We start from the raw sequence: 21985 nt of genomic DNA, 5'->3' as shown, positions 1-21985 counted from the left end.
TTTAAGGGAAATCCAACTTTTAACATTTACACAAGATTTAAAGGTAGAGATTATCAGCACAAGAACTTATCAGTTATTTAGACCACACTGGGTTCTACAAATATTTTTCAAACAAACTCTAGATCCATTTGTAAGCAGCTGATCTGTTCTTTCACTGGTACTAGTTTTGCTTGTTTGTTAAAGCATTTCTTACATGGTAAAAATTGTAACATCGTTTTGCAGAGATAAATTTGGTAATAATGACATGACCAAAGTACAAAGGTGGCAGCCTTAAGCACCTGAGCATTGTCACTGTCCTTACAGCCCTTATCTGTTCATTTACATACATTAAATTAAAGATGTGTGGATTCTAACATTGTCTGCCCTAGCAGCAAAATCCCCAAACTAAATAAATTCTCTCTAGTGCTTTCTCTGTTATATTGTACATAGTAAATACAGCACAGTTAAAGAGCTTTTTTTGCACCATACCTTCTGATCAGTCAGAGAGTACATATTCCCAATGATCTGGGCAGCCATTTTCCTGGTGTCTGTGGAACGATCTTGAAAAGCTCTCTGAACAATTGGCATGATCAGTGCTAAGGATGGAGCATCAATGAAATGGACAAATTTGGTATCCAGGAGAGTCTGCAGACACTTCTGGGTCTTCCTGGAGGGGTCAGTGAGAGCATCCAACAGAACTGGAGCGATTGCTAAACATTTTTAAAAAGCAGAGAAAAGACTTGATTTGTACATTAAACACAAATGCCTATCAGGGTGAGCAGGTGTTCTCCTGTGGCATGTTCTAGATCTTTCTACAGAAACTAAAAGCACAGAAACACCCAAAGCCCTATTACCATTAGCTGTCAAAATGGACAAGAGCACTCAGTTAGCCTTAAAGCAGACAGTTGCCTTTAAACTTCTGTGTTTAACTTTTTTAGAAGTAGTTTAGTTTCTGCAGAGGTTTGGATTTGATCCTAAACACAGTGAACATAAACCCTGCTATTATAAACCACGGTCATGCCAGGACCACTCTTGAGTGTAGGAGATGCAGACAGTTCTTACCCAGGATCTCTGGATTCCTGATGACAGACCCAATCTGCCTCAGAGCTTGCTGCCCCGCATTCTGCACCTTCACATGGGAATCTGTGAGCACTTCAGTAAGTTTTGGCACAATATTGGGTAAGCAGGAAGAGAGCTGTTTAGGAGCACAATATGCCATAGCTCCCAGGAGCTCCACTGATCCTGAGTGTGATGTACACCAAGAGAGAGAAAGAAAAAACAAACAAAACAAAATATATGGCATTAAGAAGAGCTATTAGAAGATGATCACATTTATCTCAAACTCCAATCTGCAAGTGGTATGACCAGTCAAAGAACACACATGTGATGCTGAAATGCATTAAGCCACTCTGTGCCAGCATAAGAAACTAAAAACTATTTTGTTGTTGTATCAGGAAAAAGAAGTGAGGGAAGAGAACTTCCAGCTCTGGAGTACTTCTAGATAAATGAGGGGCAATAGGTGTCCCTTGAATCTGCTGGAGGAAAAGGAGCTGCTCAATTCTGTCAGGGAACAGATTTAGATCTCAAAAGCTCTAAGTGCCACAGTCTCCTTATGAGACAATAAGCTACTACAAGCATCTGTAGGGACAAAGGAATAAATGAGGAGAATGACAGAAAAAGGAACTGTGAGTTACTCTCAATCATGTCAGTCAGCTATTGGTCCGTACCAGCTTTGGTTCTCCAAGATTCCTCTTCTAGTGCTGCAAGAAGTGATGGCAAAACCAGCTTCACTCCATGAGTACTCAAATTGCTCATCACAGCTTTGGCACAGTCATCTGCAGCCTCCAAGGAAAAGAGAACATTCACAAGCTGTCACAATGCATGTTTTTTCCTTCCTCAGAGACTCAATGGGAACAAAGCCTTCACACAAAACAGTGTCTGAGTACAATGATGCAGATAGCCAAGCAGCTCTCAATTTATGGCCAATTCACTGAGATGCTTCCAGTTATTAAGATCAAACTGTATTCTCAAGAGATACACCTACTCTCTCAATTTGTCTAGTTATAAAAAATATTCATATCCATTCCATTTCAGTTTCTTTTTAACACTGTTCTTGGGAATTGAAAACATCTTACCTCTCGCACATACTGGTTCCCATCTCCAAAGCAAAGAAGCAAGTGAGGTAGCACATGAACCACATAGGGCTCAAAGAGCTTTCCAAGCATGCTGCAGAGCATCTCAAAGGCAAACAGAGCTCCTAAATAAAACAACCAAAAAGGACAGAGGAAAATACATCTTTGTTTAAAGGGGATGGAAAGGGAAGATAGAATTTGCTGAATAGCTATAGAATTTCTCCAAAAGCTCTCAAACTGGAAAGTGTCTTGCCTTCTTGGACTTGTGGCTAGTGCTGTGGTAGGATGTCTGGTCTCAGAAAGGACAAGAAGCAGCCCAATAGCATTAAAAACAGTCCTGAGGTCCAAGCTTAGGTAGGCAGAAATAAGGACAAGAAACATCCAGCAGCAAAAGGAATAAGTAGGCTGTGAAAGCCCCTCTGGACCAGCTGGAGCCAAACATGCACAGTCTCACAGAAAGCAGGAGCCCACCCTGCAACACCTGCCTTTGAAAACTGGAGGGACAGGCACCCAGAATGTTGTCTAACACCAGAAACCCTTCCTCCACCATAATGCAAAGAGCAGTTGCAGTGGTCTATATACTATCAATGGTCTCATTGGCTCCCTCTTTCCTTCTCTGCAAACTTTAGTGAAACAAATGTGGATGAACCAAGCACAGGGGTTCAGATTACACTTGATCTGACCTTATTCGCAGTAAGAACAAGAGAAATTGGAAGTATTTGGAGGGAAAAGCCATCCCTTACCCTCACGTCGACGGAAGTTTTTCTTGTCCTGGATAGCATCAGTCAGTGTGGTCATCATCTCCTGCTGCTTGAGAGAGAGGATGCCAAGGCCTTTCACCAGGCCTGCCAGCCCGTACGCTGCACCTTTGCGCTCAGCATACTTATCAGACTCTAAAAGCAGCTGCATTAGCTTCTGTATCATTCCTCCTGCATCCTCCTTAATTGCAGGCACCAGAGGTGGTAAACAGCTTGCTACTGACTCTTGAACCTGGAAAACAACAGCTATTAGATCACAAGATACTCATCACCAACATAACCTCCCCTTGACTGCCCCCACAATGACAGTCTTCTGTCACCAGAGCCGTTTTTCATTGCTCTGATATTCCCCAAAGTATCACAACATTAACCTGCCTCTGCATGAAACATGAAGCTCTTCCAAGAAGACACCCACCTGCTGAGATGGTGTGGACAAGGCTGCTATCAGTTTGCCAACAATTGGTTTTACTTTAGGGTCACTCTTGTCCAGATGTTTTGCCAGTGAACCCATCAGAATAACCACGCTCTGCCTGACAGCATCATAACTGGCATCATTAGGAGCATTTTTCAGGAATTCTTCAAACACTGGCAAGAGAGAGTTAACATTGTCCTGAAAAACAAAACCACAGAACTTGCCACTAGAGTCGACTCAGAATGAGATCTGCTATGCTCAGTGGACTTTTTTGTTCTGCTTTGAGCCAACAAACTGAACAATCACACTGTATTTACAGTTCATTAACTGTGTCACATCACATAAAACCTTGTGCCATCCTGACAAGCAACAAGTATTTTCTGCTAGAAAGAAGTTAGCTCTTTTAAATTAGATCCCCCAAACCTGTCAGCATGATGCTTCTGCCAGAAGCAACACAAAGTACTAGGCAAGACTGCTGTGCAGTCATGTCATGCTATCAGTGCCTGCTCCATGTGCAAAGGGAGAGCAGAAAAATAAAACTGCATTGCTTTTCAAAGAAACAGAGAGAAGCAGTGAATTATATGAAAACACTGTAACTGTCTTGTGCTTAACTGGAGTGCAGAGGGCTGCTCAGAAGAGGTGACTTGCACGTATCAGGAAATGAGAAGCTGAGCAATTTACACCCTGCATGCCTTGTCTTCCCCATCTCACACTGCTGGAGAAAGGCTGACAGTGAGGAGAAGGATGGTTCTCTTTTCTCTGAAAACACTTCAGCTGTTTTCAGTTTAATTAGCCAATAATCAGCAAGCTTTTGTGTTCTGCTTTGCATGAGGCCTGAAAGGGCAAATTCACCTTCCCACAACTAAAAAATCTGTGGTCTGGTTTTAATTCTACTACTCTATTTCTATAGCATTTTAGCTCCAGTTAATTCAGCATTATCTCTTCTTTGCTGATAAAACCCCAGGCCCCTACACTTAGCCAACACGAGTCACCAACAGAGCAATTCCAGACACAAAAAAATTCTTACTGCATGAAAATTTTTAGCTGTTACAACTAACAGCAACCTCTAAGAAAAAAATCTGCGGGTGCCAACACAGTGCCTACATTTTCATCCCACTTTCTTTTTCCACTGCTAGAGACAAGTGTTCAGACTTACTTTGCCATGAGTGTTGAGTGTTGAAAGAGCTGCATCCAACATGCACTTCCTCACTTCAGGACTGCGATCATTCAGGGCATCTGGTACAAAAAACTGAAAGAGAGGCTTCACCTGAAAGCTGTCCAGATGCTGTGAGAGCTTGTTGAGGGCCAAAGCTATGCCACACCTGCAAAGACAGTGAGCTTGTGAGCTTACTGACTTCTGACAGCATTTGCTTTGCTATCAGTAGTACACTACAAAAACCTGCAAGAGAAAACCACTACAAAACCCAAGAGCTTCAACATGTCCAACCCATGTGCATTTCATTACAAAACCCCATGCTGCAGGCTCCACAAAGGACAACAATCCTTCAGCCATATAATGACTTCTGTCTTGATTAATTATTACAGATACTTTGACCAACAAAGACTGACATCCAGATCACTTCATCTACTGCTTTACAACAAGGCATAACAGCACTAAAGAAAAGATTAGCTTAAGACAGGTGGTGAACAAGATGATCCCCAATTAAACCTGTACAGGGCATATAAGCAGGCAAAAAAGTAATTATCCAAACTGAAATCAGTCCAGCTCATTAAGGCTTGAGCTGCTGCTCTTGAAATAATCAATTGCCTGTTGGAGGTAGAAATACAGTAAGATAAGACAAAAATCAGACAGCATGAGAGTGGAAGACTCTGCTCTTATCTGAAGGACACAGAAGATGGTATCCAATACTGGGATGGAACTGACAGCATTTCAGCTTGGCCTGCACAGCCTAAGTGAGGGGCACAAACATTTTCTATCAGAAGGAAGCATGGAACCAGCAAGTCAATACAAGCACATACAATTTGTTCCTTTGACATTCCCTTATTTCTCCACGGCCTGAACTTCCAAATAAAAATCTGGGACTTCTAATTTGGATGCACAGGGAGTGATGAGATCAAGCTGAAGATGACTGTACCTTGCTTCCCACTGGTCAGGTGGTGATTCAGATATCACTCGTCCCAAAGCATCCAAAACTGGAGGTGGTCTCTGCAAGGCAAAAACGATTTTCCAATTTTTGTGGAAGGACACGTATGAATAGAACACTGTCAGCCATACCTGCAAAGCCAGTTTACAGTACTGCATAGAGGTGTGGCAGAACTCACAGAAGAGCATGGTATGAGAGCTAGCTTAGGCCCAAAAAGACTCACACTGACCCTGCTCTGCCACAGTCTTTCTGCATCACCTCAGGCACATGTATACCATCTGTACAGTGGTGCCATTACTGCCTGGTAAGGTGAGGATCAAGACAATTAAGTCTGTGATAAGCAAACACAGAGCAGCAGCAGGCTTCATGCACATCCTCAAGACAGACAAAAGGAAAAGTGATTAATAAAAGTTAAAATATAGAGCAAGCTTGTGCCTTTCAACCCCACAGGACTTACATAGAGCTTCTCTTGGTAAATCTCTGTAAGTTTATTCATGACCTTTGCTGCCTGTTTTCGATATTGAGCTACAGCTCTGGAAAGAGCTTCAGCACCTGCTTGTCGCACTGCCTCTTCATGGTAGATGACATCTTTGATCAGCAGAGAACAGAGGGCAGGCTGCAGCTCCAGACCCATGGACTTCCACAACCTGCAGCACACACACAGAAGTGATGGATCCCTCTTCAGCAAGAGAAACCACTACTAGGTGCATGTATCAGGGTCATCTAAGGCTGCCCTACACCTGTGGGCAGCAGAGCCTCTGCCAGTGGAGCTCCACAAGGCGAGGAGAGGAGAGGTCCCCTTACAATCCAGTCAGGTAGGAAGGACTCTTACATCTCTGCCAGCTTCTGAATCTCCTCTTCCACATCAAACTTCACAACCCAAAGGCGACGCAGCAGATTCAGTCCATTCTTTTCATCACTGTCTGGGGTTGGTAGAACCATTTGTAGCTCCATCAGTCCCTGAATTAGTTTACAGGAGAATCAGTACAAGGATCTGATTTTAGAAACAGATACCTAAAGACACTATGACAAGTCATTCTTTTAGTGGTTGGAACTGTCAAAATTCACATTTTGCTTGTGCAGAACACTACCAGTGTTTATCAAGGACTGTCCTGCTAATAGGTGAGAAGGAGAAAATCAAGAGCAGGACTCCCTGTGCAGGTCGCAGAGGCAGTTAAGCACCCACTTGGGTGCTGGTGACTGTAACCTTTGAGAAGAACAATTCGAGTGAGCTAAGATGAAATTTGTTCCACAGCAAAGAAAACAAAGCCCCCTAGCTTTTTAGTTTCTTTATGTTCTCAGAAGCAACTAAGCCTGAAGTTTTCCAAAGACACTGGGTCTAATATAGACATAGTAATTTTTTCACAGCTTTCTATAAGACTAAGCTCTATGCAATTGTAAATAGGTGTTAAGTTCATGCAATTACACCTGTTTCAGTAGAAGCATGGGTACACCCAGGATACTCTTCTTTGTATGATAAATCTAGCACAGAGCATTACACTTGGAGCATTATTATTCAGTAGCTACTGCCTCCTTGTGCAGGCACACTGCCCAAAGACTGGCATCACAGCTAAAGCCTTTCCTCATCAGTGCTGGAGAAGATTAGTTTCTTAAAAAATTAAGGAACTTATTGTGACCCTGAACAATTCCCACCTACCCTGAGAGCTGCATCTCGGACATTCATGCATGGAGACTGCAGGGCCTGAAGTAACACATCAATCTCCTCCTGTTCTGCATAGGCACAGCCATCCTCCCCACTGCTGCTTGTGCACAGGGTGGTCAGTGCATTGGAAGCCAACACCTAAAATGCCATGAGGAAGGATGAGAGATTCTATTGTTGCCTTCTGCTTCCGTGCATTTGGTCAAAGCAAACACAGGGTGGGGGTTGAGGACAAACAAACACTCAGGGGAGTGGTTGCTAAAGTTGTTCCACAGAGCCAGGCTTTAGAGAAGGAATAAGATGTTACTGATGGAAGTTGAAGAATACATTTGATGAAAAAAAAACACAGGAAAAAAGATACAGGCACTTCTATCCTAAGAACAATACCATAAACATAGGATCAAATTGGTAACATATAACCACCAGCCTCCAAGACTTAAACCAGGTGGGTGTACCTCCTCAGTTAGGTGCTGATGAAACTTAGGCAGAATCCTGACTATGGTTATAAAGCCAAGGACTCACCTGTAACCGTGGAGAACCTGTTCCAATCACCTGGGTCAGCAGAACAAGCATGTCTCTCCGGGGCAGCAACTCTGGACCATTCTGAGAGGTCGGGAGGAAAAAGGAGAGAGGAGAAAAAGCCTTAAGTGTTGTGACTCCAAAGTACCTCACCTGTGTGTGACATTCCTTGTAAAAATCACAAGAAAAAAAAGGGACAGACAGGTAACCTTACAGAAAGGAATCTTAAATTTTTAACTCACAGGATTAATTTTGGTCTGTGCAGTTTACACACTGCTATTTTATTACCTGAACAACTGCTGAAGTCATCTGATACCCCCAAGCTCTCACTCACCTCATCCACCAGCAAAGCATGACCATTTGCTGATGATCTCAGCTGAGCATGGACTGTGAGGATCTGCAGAATCTTGACCAAAAACTCCTCCTTGTCTTCACTGTCATGAGGTGTGTCAGTCATAACAGTCTTTAGGAGAGGAAAGACTAAGGAAAACGCTGGAGCTGATAAGGGGGCAGCACCTGTGAAAAGGAAATCCTGTGAGCACAGCTGATCTTTGTCTTGCTTGTGAGAGCAGCAAAATGGACACAGCCAGCTTATGGAGATGGCCAAGCCTATGTACAAACATGCTCAGTGACCTTAAGTATCTCTGTGTTCCTACAAACATCAGGTCTAAGAACACTGTCTCATCTGTATCTGGACTTATCCCACACAAAGTTCAGCCTCTTCAAAGCAGCTACAGTGTGGCTTTAGAACTTAATGATTCTAAGATTCCACCTGATATTGCTGTTGCTTGCTACCTAAATGAGCTGGCTTTAATTAAATTAGGATTCCAAATAACATCCAATGCTTCCAACAGTGCAAAAATACACACTGAAATTAAATTGAAACAATTCAGTGGTTTAAAGTAGACAGAAAGGCAAAGCTGAAGGTTTTGTCTATCCTGGAAATACTTGTGGGCAAGGGGAAAATGGGACACAAAATCAAGTCCATCACACAACCCCTGTTGAGATAAAATCCATTATTTCAAGTGCATTAAGATTGTGTGTACACTGAGAATGAAAATTCATTTAAAATTTTTTTTTTAAAATTTTACTTCTGAGCAGGAGAATACATACAGGGATCTGATGCAATTTAAGTGAACCACTGTTAAAGTGCATTTGTCCCACAGTAGGCATCCATTTGCCAGCTTTATTTCCTTTAACCTAGCTAACCTGTCATTCCAGTCTCAATTCTGATGCAAATCTCCTCCCCTCCCCTGAAAAAAAATAAAGCTTTTGGATTCCTATTGTTAAAGATTTTAATCCTTTCTTCTCACAGGGCCTTGGCTATGGCACTTAACAAATGCTTCTTCCAGTCCTCTTAGTTAGTTCAGTTAAACTTCAACCACTAAACACCCAGGGAAAATGTCTGTGTAGAGATCACCAGATTTTAAATTTCTAACAGGTAGATGAAGAGCACTGCAGATACAACACTGCAGTATTAGTCAGCTTATATAGGGCACAGATACAGCAATAGGAGTTCAAAGGAGAAATATTAAATAGCAAATACACTGTGAGCTCCTTACTATTTATCATGAATAGCTTAGGTAAAATCCCCTCCATTTCTGATGTGGGATTTTTTTCTCTGTTTGCTCAAGATCCATTTGCTTTTATGCTTGCTTTTTTTTTTTTTTTTTAAATCACTGGCCAGATCTTTTTAAGCTTAAGAAGCTGTCCCTCTATATGCAGAAGGAAGAAAGTTTTATCAGAGAAGATAAATCCTCTATTAGCACAGTAGTTGGTATCAGCCAATAGGAAAAGATAACAAAAAACATTTAGGCATTTCAGCAATGAATAATAAATGTTAGCATACACATTATAATGAGCTACAGTCTCCCCTAGGCTACATGGTAACCTAAGAAACTACCCTCTACTAACTAAGATTGCAACACTAGACTCCAAGGAACTTGGAAAATGAGGAAAAATGGTTGGGGAATATAACATGACTTGTCCAAAAAGTGTTACAGAACTGACTTTCTCTTGCTGGAGAAGTGAGAAAAAAGATAATCAGATATTAATTTAATATTCATTTAACTGCTGGAAATATTGAAGGAAGAGGGTTGAAAATACTTCCATTCCTTTCAGGAAATAAGCCTGAACATGGGATTCAAGTGTTAGTGAACTTGCAATTATTATGGAAATAATGTACATAGTGGAGACACTGAAATTTCACCAAGATGTTCACTTGAATTTTAACTCAGATTATATTCTTGCACTGCATAGATACTGGTGCTTCCCTTCATGTTACAGAGTGGGAAAGAACTGCTGCTTCTAAAACCATGCCAGAATAAAATATTCATGAACTGCAGCACTACATAGCAAACAAGCAGAGGCCACAGGCACTTCACTGCTGAGATCACAGATAACAAGCAATTGTTTTGTCTTTCCACTTAGTCTCACTGAATCACTTATCCTAAGTGGTGTTGAAAGGTAGAAACTTGTCCTTGGCAAAGATGAGACTTAATTTTACTACTGTTATTTCTGTATGAACCATTTTAAGAAAAGACACTGTTATTCCATTTCTACCTTTCCCATATGTGTTACATCATTTCTACTACTGCCACTACAAAAAAACCCCTTACAGTTTTTCATGTCAATGAAGACTTACCTGATTAAAAAAAGAAAAAAAAACCAAAAAACAAAAAAAAAACACAAAAAAAGTATGACAAACATTACACAAACCAGCAAACCCAGAGTTACTGGTGGGGGGGTGGCTCTCAGAGGTATCTATAGTGCTTTTTACCTGGCTCTCCCTTGCCTGTTCGGCTAGGAATGGTATGAACATGCAGCAGGCTAATAACTCTGTTCAGAGCAGTAGGCAGCTCTTCCTGACACCAGGATTCATCCAATTCACACTCTGGCTTCATCAGGCGCAAGGTCACATGGCTCACTAAAGTACCTGGTATGAAAGAATAAAGAGTCCATGAGAGGACTAAACCCAAACATTTCTCGACAGAAAAACCCCCAGGTCCCATCATGACCAACTGCTTCTCAGAGCTGGTCACAATGACCAGACAACTCCTTGTCTTTGGGCCCAGTCCTATGCAGCAGCAGGGTCTCTGGGACGATGCAGTTATCTCCCTAAGCACTGTTTCAGGGTGTTTTTTCTTCTTGGCTGTCAATTGTATATATCTTGTAGAAGCAAGGATTTCCACCACCCCACCATAAAAAAAAAAAAAAAATTTGCATCTTGCCATTAAATAGCAACTGGAAATACCAACCAAAGGTCTTGAGTCGAGCAGGCATGACACAGGAAGCTAAGGAAAGAAAAGGCTTCTTAATCCTTGGAGCAGCCAAAGGTGATCGAAAAAGTGGCAAGAAAGAACTGACGAGACCAGGAATGTATTGAGTCAAACCAGGAGGCTTTCTCTTTATAACAGCATCCAGGAGTCCTAGGGCTGTTTCCAGCTCATGATCAAGCTGTAAGAGACACAATTCAAAAGGTTACCATACAAACTCCATCAGGAGAAAAAAGATCAAGTTGTTGTATCTAATTTCTAATGAATAAAACAAAGAGGCTATTGCCAAATACTCTGTGCTACTCCATTTTCCTCTTATCAAAATTATTTGGGTCATGGTAGCTGCAGAGCTGGCAAAAAACCCCATGAAAACTTACCTCCTTCAGCCGTTTTCTTATCTGAGACTCCCTTTCCAGCTGTGCATGCATCAGCTCCTTTTGCTTGCTAGTCAATTGCACCTCATCCTTTATTCCTTTCTTCTTCTTTATTTCCTGCAGTAGAGAGCCATGGACATTATTAACCAGGAGCTATTAACACCATCTCAACTAGATAGAAGAGAAAGTTGAACACACTGGGGGGGGGTTCACAATCTATTTTTAAAACAGAATAAAAATATTATTCCAAGCCTATCAATCTTAAGTGAAGACACAAAAGGGAAATCAGAGGGTTAATAACATTTTAGTGTCCTGTTAGCAGCATGACATCAGTTTCTCCCAGGCTTAGGTCAGTCACAAATTATTTGATACTATTAGAAAGATCTGTCTCGTTCTTTCTACAGTGGATGGGCATGACATCCTCCCCAGAGCAAACAGAAGTAATCTTTAATAAAAGAATGCTCCAGCCACCCTGGTATGTGCTCTTCCTTTGACCAAACTCTTCCAGCCCACCTACACCCATTACTCTGGCCGGACAGAACAGAACTGCTGGCCCTCTACAAGATCAAGCACCTATTTAACAACCCTTATTGAAAAAGTGACATGAAATACACTGAACAAAAGATGAAGAAAAAAACCAGACATTAGCAACTAGTAAGCACACTCACAAACAAACAGCATCCTACATAAGTTGATACAAATACATATAAAAGAGAAAAGAAACTGATACAAGAGAAGATAAGATTTAGATATTCAAAGAAGTTCAGAGAATCTTTCCCAACAGTGTCCACACGTGTGCCAGAAGCCATGGAACAAAAGATGAGATAGTAGTGAAGGTCCTGACATCAGGCTGGCTTTCCTGTCCCATCAACTCACCTCCTTCAGCTCTAGTTCAATTATTTGCTCCTTAAAGGAGTAAGCTTTGTTCTCCCTCTTCATGTTAGCCTTTTTCATACTATCCTGTTGAGCACTGAGAAGGAAAAACAGAAAATAGAATCAGCACTGCTCTAGAATAATACCTAAACCCACAAATCCCTCAAACTGCTGTCCAGAAAGAGCATCTGACACCAGCTGATGAAGTCTTACCTCTGTATTATAGACTTGTCATACAGTTCTCCCTCTGGTGTCTTCATGATGGCAAATTCCTCTCTAGTAACCTGGCACAGAGCTGGATTCTCCATTGATGCTGAGATAGTCCTGATGAGCTGTGGGAGCACTCTACCAGGTGACAGCAGAGAGAGAGATCCTACTGCATTCATAGATGACTATCAAGAAAACAAAGGAAAAAAACAGTAACAGCATTCCATGAAGTTGTCTCAAAAAGCATGCTCTGTTGAGGCAGTTCCCAGTCTGTTCCAATTCCTAATTCTTTGTTCAGCAGGTACTTGAGTCTTTTCTAGAATTCTACTCAGTTGCTGGCAAGCACTCTTTCCCCCTTAAATCCCATCTCCTGCTCACTACAGACATTCTCTCTGAGCCAACCTGTTCCCCACTTTTTAGACAGATCTCCTTCCTTATAGTCCAGTTGATACTTAACTCCTCCAGAAAACTCTTCTGTTCCTAAGCATCGCCCAAAATCAACACAAGGAAAGCAAAAGCTTATCACCTGGCTCTCTGGAGTGTAGGCAGTGATCCTGGGTAATATGACATCCAGGTGTTTGGTAATGAAGTCTTTGGGATCTATCTTCATCTTGATGAGCAGGGCTGGCCAAAAACCTGGCTGCACTGCCACTAGAATAAAGGAGCATAAGTATGAAGAAGAATGCTAACACAATGAAACTAAAAAGTAAGACAAAGAACCCACACACTGGCCATGACAGTGGTCTCACCCCTTCACTTACCAACAGATGGGTGATGGCTCACCAGGAGCATCTCCAGAGCCAGCTTTTCTGGCTCAAAGGAATCCACATCAAGCCCTGCCACACTGGAGATGACACAAAGTGCTTCATGAAGGACACGGGGAGGCACATAGGTCTTTCCTAGCTCTGACAGCTCTCCTGACTCCATCACCAGAACGTCATGAGGCAGAATCTGAGGGGACAACTTGTCATTACCACATCACATGAAGCCTTCCTGAGCCCTAAGCACACATCCCCACAGTTAACAACATACTGAATACCAACAGTCAGCTCCCTCTGTCAGTACCAACAACATGAGCTTCCCAAAGGAAAGAAGGGCTAAAGGGTAACAGTGGAACTGAAGCAGAGGTGACAGTGACAGAAAGCCTGGGAATGGAGGTCTATACCAGATTTTGCAAACAGGGATAAAATAAAACTAAAATGATAATTTTCAGCAAAGAGAACTTAGGAAAAGGTTGAACCACCTGGATGGCAGCAGACTGATCAACTTCTGCAATCTATTTTTACCCAGTATCTTTACAAAAATACCCCGTTCAGGCAGTATCTGTGACAAGGGAAGACTGTTTACAAAGTCCCAGCCTTGGTACCTAATTAACACAACTTAATCTATTATATAACTTGACATTGTGCTGCACTCTGTGTTTCCTTTTTGTTTCCTTTTTTTTTAGATATAATAGTTGCTTATAAAGTATTTCTATTACAATTATATAAATTGGCAGCCAGAGCTATAACTCAGGGCCAAACAACCAGGATACAAAGAAAGGAACTAAGCACTTGGTCTTCCAGCAGGGATTAAATTTGGATTAAAATAATAGGACACTGAAAACTGCAGCTTCCTCCCAAGATAATTTTGAATGTCTTCTGTGTATTATAAGGAAGACTTGGCACACCACAGACACTGATACAGTAATATAATGCAATCTAGTAACAAATGGCATTCAAGGAGATCATACAGCTGGAACTGAATCATCTTCGTATTACGGTTTATGTCAACACCAGTAGGGAGATGACTGGCAGTGTACAAAAAACTGGCTGAACAGAGACCAGGCTGCTTGACTACTCACCTTATGAGAACTGAGAACGGTTTTCAGCTCTTCCAAGAGCCCATAAGCCAGTTTGTACCCTCCCAGAGAGGACAAGAGCTTCTTAACTGTCTGATGGGCCTGCCTCCGCACATGCCAGGTCCGACTCAGGAGCACTGCAACAAGGGCACGGTGATACTGCCTGAGAACAGACCAACAAGCAGGTTTAGCAAGGGAGGCAGCTCTGTACACCAACTGGACACAAAAGCACAGGGAGTTCATCCCTTTGTGCAGAGCCCCAGGCCCAGTCAGATGCAGGGGTCAGACACGGGGTGGCAGGGAGAGCAGTTTACGTACTGAACTTTAGTTTCAGGCAGCCGCTGTGCATGATCCAAGAGGAGGCGTTCTGTCAGCTGCAGAACTGTACACATTGCTGTGGGAAAAGACAAATATTTAAAATAGCATGAGACTTCATCCGGAAACTATTTATTTTATTTTTTTAACCTGAAAACAAACAAACAGCAAGTGGGACACATTAAAGCAGCAACCCAAACTAAGCCTCTATATAATCTTCTCAGTGAAGCTAGCGACAAATCCAATTCAGATCTGCCAAAACTGGAAACAGAACCATGACTTCAGAGAAATGTTGTTAGCTGGATCTCAGCAAAGTTCTCCTGATCCCTATGTGTGACTTATTTTTGCCTAAGTCAACAGAAGAATCCAAACAATAAACACAGTGATCCTTCCATCAATTCTGCCAATCCCTGAGCGCTGTCAAAACTTCTTCAGTGACAATAAAATGTATGAAGAACTCACACACAAGTGCACAGCACTATTTGAACAGCAGCCTTGGTATTTTACTCCTGAGCTTCAATGAGGCCCCTTGGGTTCTGTATCAAAGCTCAACCACATCTCAAAAGCAGAAGCAGAAAGTCCTGGACATGGGGTAGGTAATAACCTGTGTTACAGAGGATACAGAGGACTTTTGACACTCAAGGCATCAGACAGTGTGGGGATGTTCAGCATCTCAGCTGGATGGTTTTGCTTAAATAACCAATAATAAATCATGACAATATTTAGTCTCAAAACATCAGTACTAGTTTTTGAAACTAATTAACAAAGGGAGCAATATAAAGTTTTCCAAGTTGCACTGTTTCAGAATATTTGCAGAATTGGGGAAGAAAATGAATGGATATAAACAACTCCTTCAGAAAAACAGGGATCACAACAAGCAAAGAAGAAATTCTGTTCTTTCCCATTAAGAAAACTTCATGTCTTCAAAGCTTTATACAAAAGATAAATGAGTTCATCTCAGAGAAATGATTAATGAACTCATTTTCAGAACTTTCAGTTTTAGATGTCATCAGTAGTGGTTTCTGATGGGCACATTCCATTATTTTTTTTTCAGTTATTTTTTAAATACAAGAGAACAAGTCAGAGCATACATAGACTAATTTATAAAACAATTGATTTCCTACCTTTATTACCCTTCACCCATATATCTAAAGATTTTCACCTACATGTTTTCTTCTCCAGCCTTGTTTTAGTTTTTCCCATCTTCTTGATTTTAGGCTTCTCCATGTCCCTTAGACTGGCTGCAAATATTTACCTACCATCTGGGACACCCCACAGACACATTTCATATTGGAAAGACTTTTACAGAATATACAGATTTGGAATTATAAATGTTTGATAACTTAGGTTCATTAGAAATAAATTCATTGTGGAACTAACACTACAATTAATCTAGATTTTTCATTTTATTCTGAAATTGGATCCTTCAAGAGTCACAGAACAGCACTAATAGCAAGAGTAGTTCTTATAAGTACTCATAGATTTAAACAACCAGATACACAGTGACTGGCAATTTACCTTCCTCTGATGCAGACTGCAAGAACTTCTCAGATGTAAAAATTTGCTTTTTGTCATCCAGAATCAGCTGCCAGAAACCACTCATCTTAGACTCTGATGGGAAAAGATCAGATCTTTCAAAAACGTTTCAAAATAACTCACAACTCACCATCATACATAAAATACAGAAGAATACCACTTCTTAAAATCACTTGTTACTTTTAGCCTTACTTGTCTTCAGTTATAAAGCCCTTCATCTCTCTCATTCAGAAATATTAGCATGCCCAAAAAACACCTGCTGAACAAGAATTACTTCTCTGATTTACACTTACAAAATGTAAAGTGTTTCACCTTAATCTTTGCCAGGATAAACCTTCCTAAAAACGAAGGCAATGAGGAAACTGTTGTGTTGCTTTTGATAGATAAAATACACCTGGATTTTGCATTCTGGCAGATAAATGAACTCAGACAGTTCTTGTAATATCCTCTAATGGAAGACAGAATTCCAGTCCTCACACTTTGCAAAGATGGTTTGTAAAAATATGACAAAAACAACAAGCTAGTAGTAATTTTAATGCACCAGTCCAATCCTAGCCTGTAAGGTGAGGGTGAATGTCCTCTGCCAGAATAAAGAACAATACTGCCCTAAGGGATTAGAAGCTGAAATCTGCAAAGCCACGGAAGAGCAAGAATTCTTCACTGACATAACAGAGAGATGGAAATAAATCCTACCCTGGCTTGCAAAAGGGCAATGATTCTCTTTGCAGAAGCAATACATAGATTAAGTAATATTATTTCATGCATATTGTCAAGAAAAGGTGTTATTTAACTCTCAGAATTTGTTTACACTGGATTGATTCTACTAGATGTTTGTGACCTTACCAGCTTGCCCTTCAATTACAGACATCCTGCAGATCAACAAAGCTGCAGCAACTGCTTCAGTTACCAGGGGAACCTGAGTACTTTGGGATGCTGCTTTTTCTACTGTCTGGATCAGCATTGGCAGTAACTCCATTCCCTGTAATAAGGTGTCACCTGAGGAGACAGAAAGAGACACGTTACAAAAACAACACAGTCCTTCACACTTTCACTACAAGGCTCTCAATAGTTACTCTGTTGTCATGAGCCATGGAAACAAACCAGACACACACTGGGAACACTATGAATGTCCCAGAATATTTGCCAATCACTACTATCCTTAACCTTCAGCTATGAAAAGCTAGAGGATAACCACTTCAGTTCCTGACAGACAAAATAATCCCACCTCAATAACAGCTTCTGTTCATTGGATGCAAAAGATAGTGCTAATTCAGCTACATTAAAGGAACTGGCTCAACTCTCAGGAAGCCTAACTTCAAACATTATGTTTCCCTAAGAGAGTGAAAGTAAATTCCTGGCAAGCTACAACCATCTGTTCCACTTCAAACATTCACAAGTCAAGGATTCCCACAGGTCTGCAACCCTCAATTCCATGGAAACTGAGCTATGAGTTCCTGGTATTTGCACAAGCAACATCTCACATACAATACTGAAAAAGGAAACAAAAGACCTTGTGATTTGCTAAGTATTCAGAGGTAGTGTTTTTTCTATAAACTTGTAAGAGTAGAATCTCTGCTTTATGTCCCAGTTTGCTGCCTCAGTGGGTGGGCCAAAGCAGGGATACTGAGAACTGCAGTGCTGAGTAAATTATCTTGGAATATGAATGTCTTGGGCCCCAACCCCTTAAACAGCTGCACATGTCACATACAAGTACTCCCCTGCCTGTGGCAAGTGTGAGCAGCTTCAGGTTTTGCCATACTGATGTCTCTAAAAGGACCAGCATCCTGCAACATCTACACAGTTTCAGAGTTGTTTCTTCAGCCCTATGACAGCACAGAAATTCCTGGTAGCTACAGTATAAAAATGTAAAATTATGATTTCACTCTTATCTACATGGAGAAAATGATGGCTGATGCACTGTATCTGGTAAAACAGATTGAGTTATTGACTTCTTAAGCAAATGGATAGCATCCTTTTGATGCACAGTGCATCGATGAGAAAGGGAGATCTCACATTCAGGCATCAGACTGATCAACTGCTGACCCGTGGATGAAATGCTGAAGTCAAAGAGCAAAGGACCAATGGGCAAATCTCAAAGGATTGCCAGAACTTTAGAACTTCTGAGGATCTTCATTTTAAACACATTATTTTTGGGGTGTGTATGTTTTTTTTAAAAAAAGCTTCTGAGAAACAAAGCCACAGACCAGGATCCCAGTGCTGCTGGGTGCTATATAAACCAAAAGCACAGTCCCTGAGATAACATACAATTTAAGTATAAGACAAAAATAAGACAAAAATATGAAAAGACATATGATGGGCAGTGGGGGTATATGAAAAGACATCATGATGGCCAGTGGTGCTAATTATACAAGGAGACAAACCATTGTTAGAAGCTTGAAGGAAAAAAAGTTTAGAGAAATACAAAGGAGGCTAATGAACTACCTTACAAATTCTTTCTTAATCCACACATCTATGTATTTACATCAGGAAGTACGACAGTTGATTACTCTTCTATTAAACCACACAGTCAAGAAAATTATTAATAGCTGCAGTTTTACCTTTGAAAGAGGCTAGCATGCACTGCAGATAGGCATGTCTCACAGCTGAAGTAGAGGTTTTGAGGCTGAAGGCTTTCTTTAGCCATTCTACCAGCTTCTTAGGAACTTCTGTGGTGAAGCGAACGCACCAAAGAGCCAGGACAGAGACTGCATGAACCAGTGTGCCCTCATGGACTAGGAAGTAACAGAACTCACGTCAGTTCAGCACTTGCATAAAACACAGGAACACAGAACAGAAAGTAACAGCATCAGGAGGAGGCAGGAAAAGAGCACATCTGCTTCTAAGAGACACAGCTCTGTCTCTCTGGGGCTGCTCTTTAAAACAGGGTAACAGATTTTATAATCCAGCAGTTGAGAACCCACATTTATCCCGAATAACAGGCCATATAAAAATCCTGATCAAGAAAGCAGCTTAGCAAACTCAAGAATGGTCCCACCTTCTTGTTGCAGGAAAGGGATGAAAAGCTCAGCCATGGTTCCACTCAGAGCTTGGCTAGAGGACCCAGAAACCACGTGGTGACTAAGGCTGCCAATCCCTGAAAGGATGGAATTCTCTCATTAGTTCCCAAACTACCAGCACTTGCTGCAAAATCCAGAAACAATCAAGAACAACCCCTCACATGGCAATCCCTTCACAGCTGGATGTCACATTCAACATGTCAAATCTTTTTCCTTGCATGGAACATTTTAGCCTTCCAGCCAATTACTTCCATTGAACAAAAAGTCAAAAACTGGCACGTGGTATCCAACACCCTCTAGGACATTAACCACAGCCAATTTGGAATGACAGACAAGGCATCCTAAAAGCTTAAGTGCAGATGCCTTTTGTTCAGTCTTTTGCTGCATCTCCTTCACCTCTTCTAGGATCCTTACCTGAAAGGACACTCATCTTCTGAGCAACAACTGTCAGCTTCCCTTCTGAGCCTGCCAACAGGAAACAAATGGGTGATGTGCTTCATCAAGAATCTTCCCTAAAAATACAAAAGCTTCCCCATTATCCCCAATCCAGATTGAGACACCTCTACCATACAGGCAGCTGAAGGCAGCAGAAAATACAAGATACAAAGCTCCTTGAAGCTGACAAACAACTTACTCACCCCCTAAGATGGCAAAAAGGTGCCTGCCCAGTGACTCCACAGCTGAAGGGTCACTACACTGCCGAGCCAAGTTCTTCAGTGCCACAACTGCTTCATCCATCAGCTGCACACTGTTGGATTTCAGATGACCTAGAAAATAATGTAAAAGATAAGAGCTCCTTACAACAAATGGCACTGAATCTGCAAGATAAGGACATTTCTTGACATATGGCTTGACTTCTGGAACCATCATGTGAACTATCCCAGTTCAAAGTTACAGCATCACCCTCCCCCCTCACATAAAACAACCTCTTCACCAGTAATGACACTGCTAGAGTACTGCCAGGAAGTTGGAAGAAAGCTTTTTTCTGAGTTCATCACTCCCTCCAGAAGTCAGAGTACTTACTGGCCAGTCCTTTCACAATGTCTAGAGCATACTGGCTGAGATCCAGGTTCACAGATACAAGCAAGCAAGAGATCGCTGAAGACAGAAGAGAGAACAGCACATTACATTTTGTTAAGTAACTGGTTTTAGAATTTTGATACACAGTTCACAGCAAGAGCAAACAGGGTCAGTAAGGAGTAGGAAGAAAAAACACTGAAATTGATTTCCAATGAGCAGATTAATTCAGGATTATTCTTAGCACTCAGCTGTGAAATTCTCAGTGCAAACAGTAGCTATCACATACCCAGACAGTTGGGATCACACATAAAATGCTGCTTCCCAACATTCAACTTTTAAATGCCAGACAATCCTGGTGCTTGCACTCACAGGACCAAAAAGATAGTCAAGAAAGACAGGCACACTGCCCCAATAACTCCAGAGCTCTAAGAACAACTGCTCACACATCCACTCGTGGATGGAACAATGCAGAGAGACAACAGACTCACTTTCAATTACGTTCTCAGGACTTCGTAGCAGGGATTTCTGCAGAGTTGGCAAAACTAAGTCCTTGAATTCATCATGAGAAATGTACCAAAGGAGTGGGGAACAGCTGTCCTGCAATGGGAATAAAGCACTCAGCACAGCCCTGGACATTGCACACAGGACAAAAGCACAAACAGCTCTGTGACAGGATGTCTCACCAGCACATGCTTCTGAGGCTTTGTCTTGCTCATAAGGATGGTCTTCAAGTAGAAATCCAGAAGAGCACTCTGTGGACAACCACAATCACCAAATTACAGGCACATCATAAACCATACACAGCTCCACACACACCAGCAGGAAGCCAAGCTTCACACCCCATCTCAACCCCTCCAGAAGGCAGCCTGAGCCACTATGTAGAAACTCTGCTTCCATCCTCACTGAAGACAGAGAAGCAGAGGTCAGTGCTCTGTGCTCTGCCCTTCAGCCCAACACTCAGAACTCCCTGACAGCGAACTGCTGCCTTCCTACAAGAGGGGAGAAAGCAGAAATCTGCAGTGTTGGCCTTAGCCATAAATGCACACTAAAAGGTCATGCATCTGGCACCGCCTCTATAAACCTATCCCTGTGACTTCAGTCAGAAGTGCACAACTACTGAATTGACAGATAATGAAACCAGGAGCAGAAGCAAAGTACCTGACTCACTGTGAAATCTGTTCAGTATCCTTCTCCATGAGGTGAGCTGACACTATTTATTAACAAATTCCAGTATGTCAGATTTACCTTGTACCCTTTGACAATATCCATCTCTTTCTGGGCTGTGCAAAACTGTACGAGAAGTCCCAGCATTGCAGCATAACTCTGGTTTGGTTCAAGACCAAGGATGACAGATAGGTACTGATCCACCAGATCTTGGTTCTGAAGAGAAAAAGAGCAAGGCACATTAACACAACAGAACCTAGAAAAGCTACTGAAAACAGTCCCAAAAGGTATACATCACCTCCTTCCACAGCCTGTTCAACTTCTTCACAGCTCCATCCACTCCCTGCTTATGAGAACCTCCCAGGACTTCCAAAAGGAGCAAACACTGAACCTCCACCTGCCGAGGGAAACAGCCAAGGAAACCTTCATGGTCCTGCTTCTCAGAGAGCTCATATAAAATAAAGCATGTCAAGTGACAGTGATTAGCTGACTCTCTAGGTCCTGTAAGTTCTTCCAACAGGCTGACGTTGCTTTCAGCCCACGTGCACCACATTGCAGAACAGCATAATACTTTTGAAAACCCTGACTTTGAAAACAGAAATTTGTACTGGATTACAACTCTACTTAAAATGTGTTCCAAGGTGTCATGAGCATGGTCACAGGTTCAGATTGAGAAAAGAGAAAAGAAAGCAAAAAGCTACTTGATACTTTATGATACAGCATCCCACACAAATATTTCAAGGGGAGGCACAAGGAATTCATGCCATGCTGCAGGCTGCATCTTGGAGGCACCATCAGC

General features: G+C 41.7%; 1 protein-coding gene across 3 annotated transcripts in view; it reads right to left on the bottom strand.

The window, feature by feature from the left end:
* GCN1 (GCN1 activator of EIF2AK4) overlaps positions 1-21985 on the bottom strand; it is a 41188-nt gene that overhangs the window by 14203 nt on the left and 5000 nt on the right. For all 3 annotated transcript variants that reach the window (XR_003988209.1, XM_030460364.1, XM_030460365.1), the window contains exons 6-38: positions 21485-21583; positions 21268-21402; positions 20706-20774; positions 20511-20619; positions 20026-20100; positions 19641-19769; positions 19417-19467; positions 18981-19079; positions 18544-18717; positions 16829-16981; positions 15968-16060; positions 14453-14528; positions 14138-14297; positions 13056-13245; positions 12821-12945; positions 12301-12479; positions 12091-12184; positions 11218-11331; positions 10823-11021; positions 10345-10500; positions 7900-8081; positions 7569-7649; positions 7044-7187; positions 6219-6346; positions 5844-6033; positions 5378-5448; positions 4438-4603; positions 3285-3479; positions 2855-3101; positions 2115-2236; positions 1707-1821; positions 1042-1221; positions 469-689 (exon numbers count right to left, since the gene is read on the bottom strand). Coding sequence is in view for 2 of the 3 variants with exons in the window: in XM_030460364.1 (XP_030316224.1) it covers positions 469-689; positions 1042-1221; positions 1707-1821; positions 2115-2236; positions 2855-3101; positions 3285-3479; positions 4438-4603; positions 5378-5448; positions 5844-6033; positions 6219-6346; positions 7044-7187; positions 7569-7649; positions 7900-8081; positions 10345-10500; positions 10823-11021; positions 11218-11331; positions 12091-12184; positions 12301-12479; positions 12821-12945; positions 13056-13245; positions 14138-14297; positions 14453-14528; positions 15968-16060; positions 16829-16981; positions 18544-18717; positions 18981-19079; positions 19417-19467; positions 19641-19769; positions 20026-20100; positions 20511-20619; positions 20706-20774; positions 21268-21402; positions 21485-21583 (4521 nt within the window). In the remaining variant the exon portion in view is untranslated. The remainder of the gene's footprint in view (positions 1-468; positions 690-1041; positions 1222-1706; positions 1822-2114; positions 2237-2854; positions 3102-3284; positions 3480-4437; positions 4604-5377; positions 5449-5843; positions 6034-6218; positions 6347-7043; positions 7188-7568; positions 7650-7899; positions 8082-10344; positions 10501-10822; positions 11022-11217; positions 11332-12090; positions 12185-12300; positions 12480-12820; positions 12946-13055; positions 13246-14137; positions 14298-14452; positions 14529-15967; positions 16061-16828; positions 16982-18543; positions 18718-18980; positions 19080-19416; positions 19468-19640; positions 19770-20025; positions 20101-20510; positions 20620-20705; positions 20775-21267; positions 21403-21484; positions 21584-21985) is intronic.

The sequence above is a fragment of the Calypte anna genome, chromosome 15 (assembly GCF_003957555.1).
Source record: "Calypte anna isolate BGI_N300 chromosome 15, bCalAnn1_v1.p, whole genome shotgun sequence".
NCBI classification, from domain to species: Eukaryota; Metazoa; Chordata; class Aves; order Apodiformes; family Trochilidae; genus Calypte; species Calypte anna.
The sequence above is the reverse complement of the archived record's forward strand: the minus strand, read 5'-3'. Positions and strand labels throughout refer to the sequence as shown.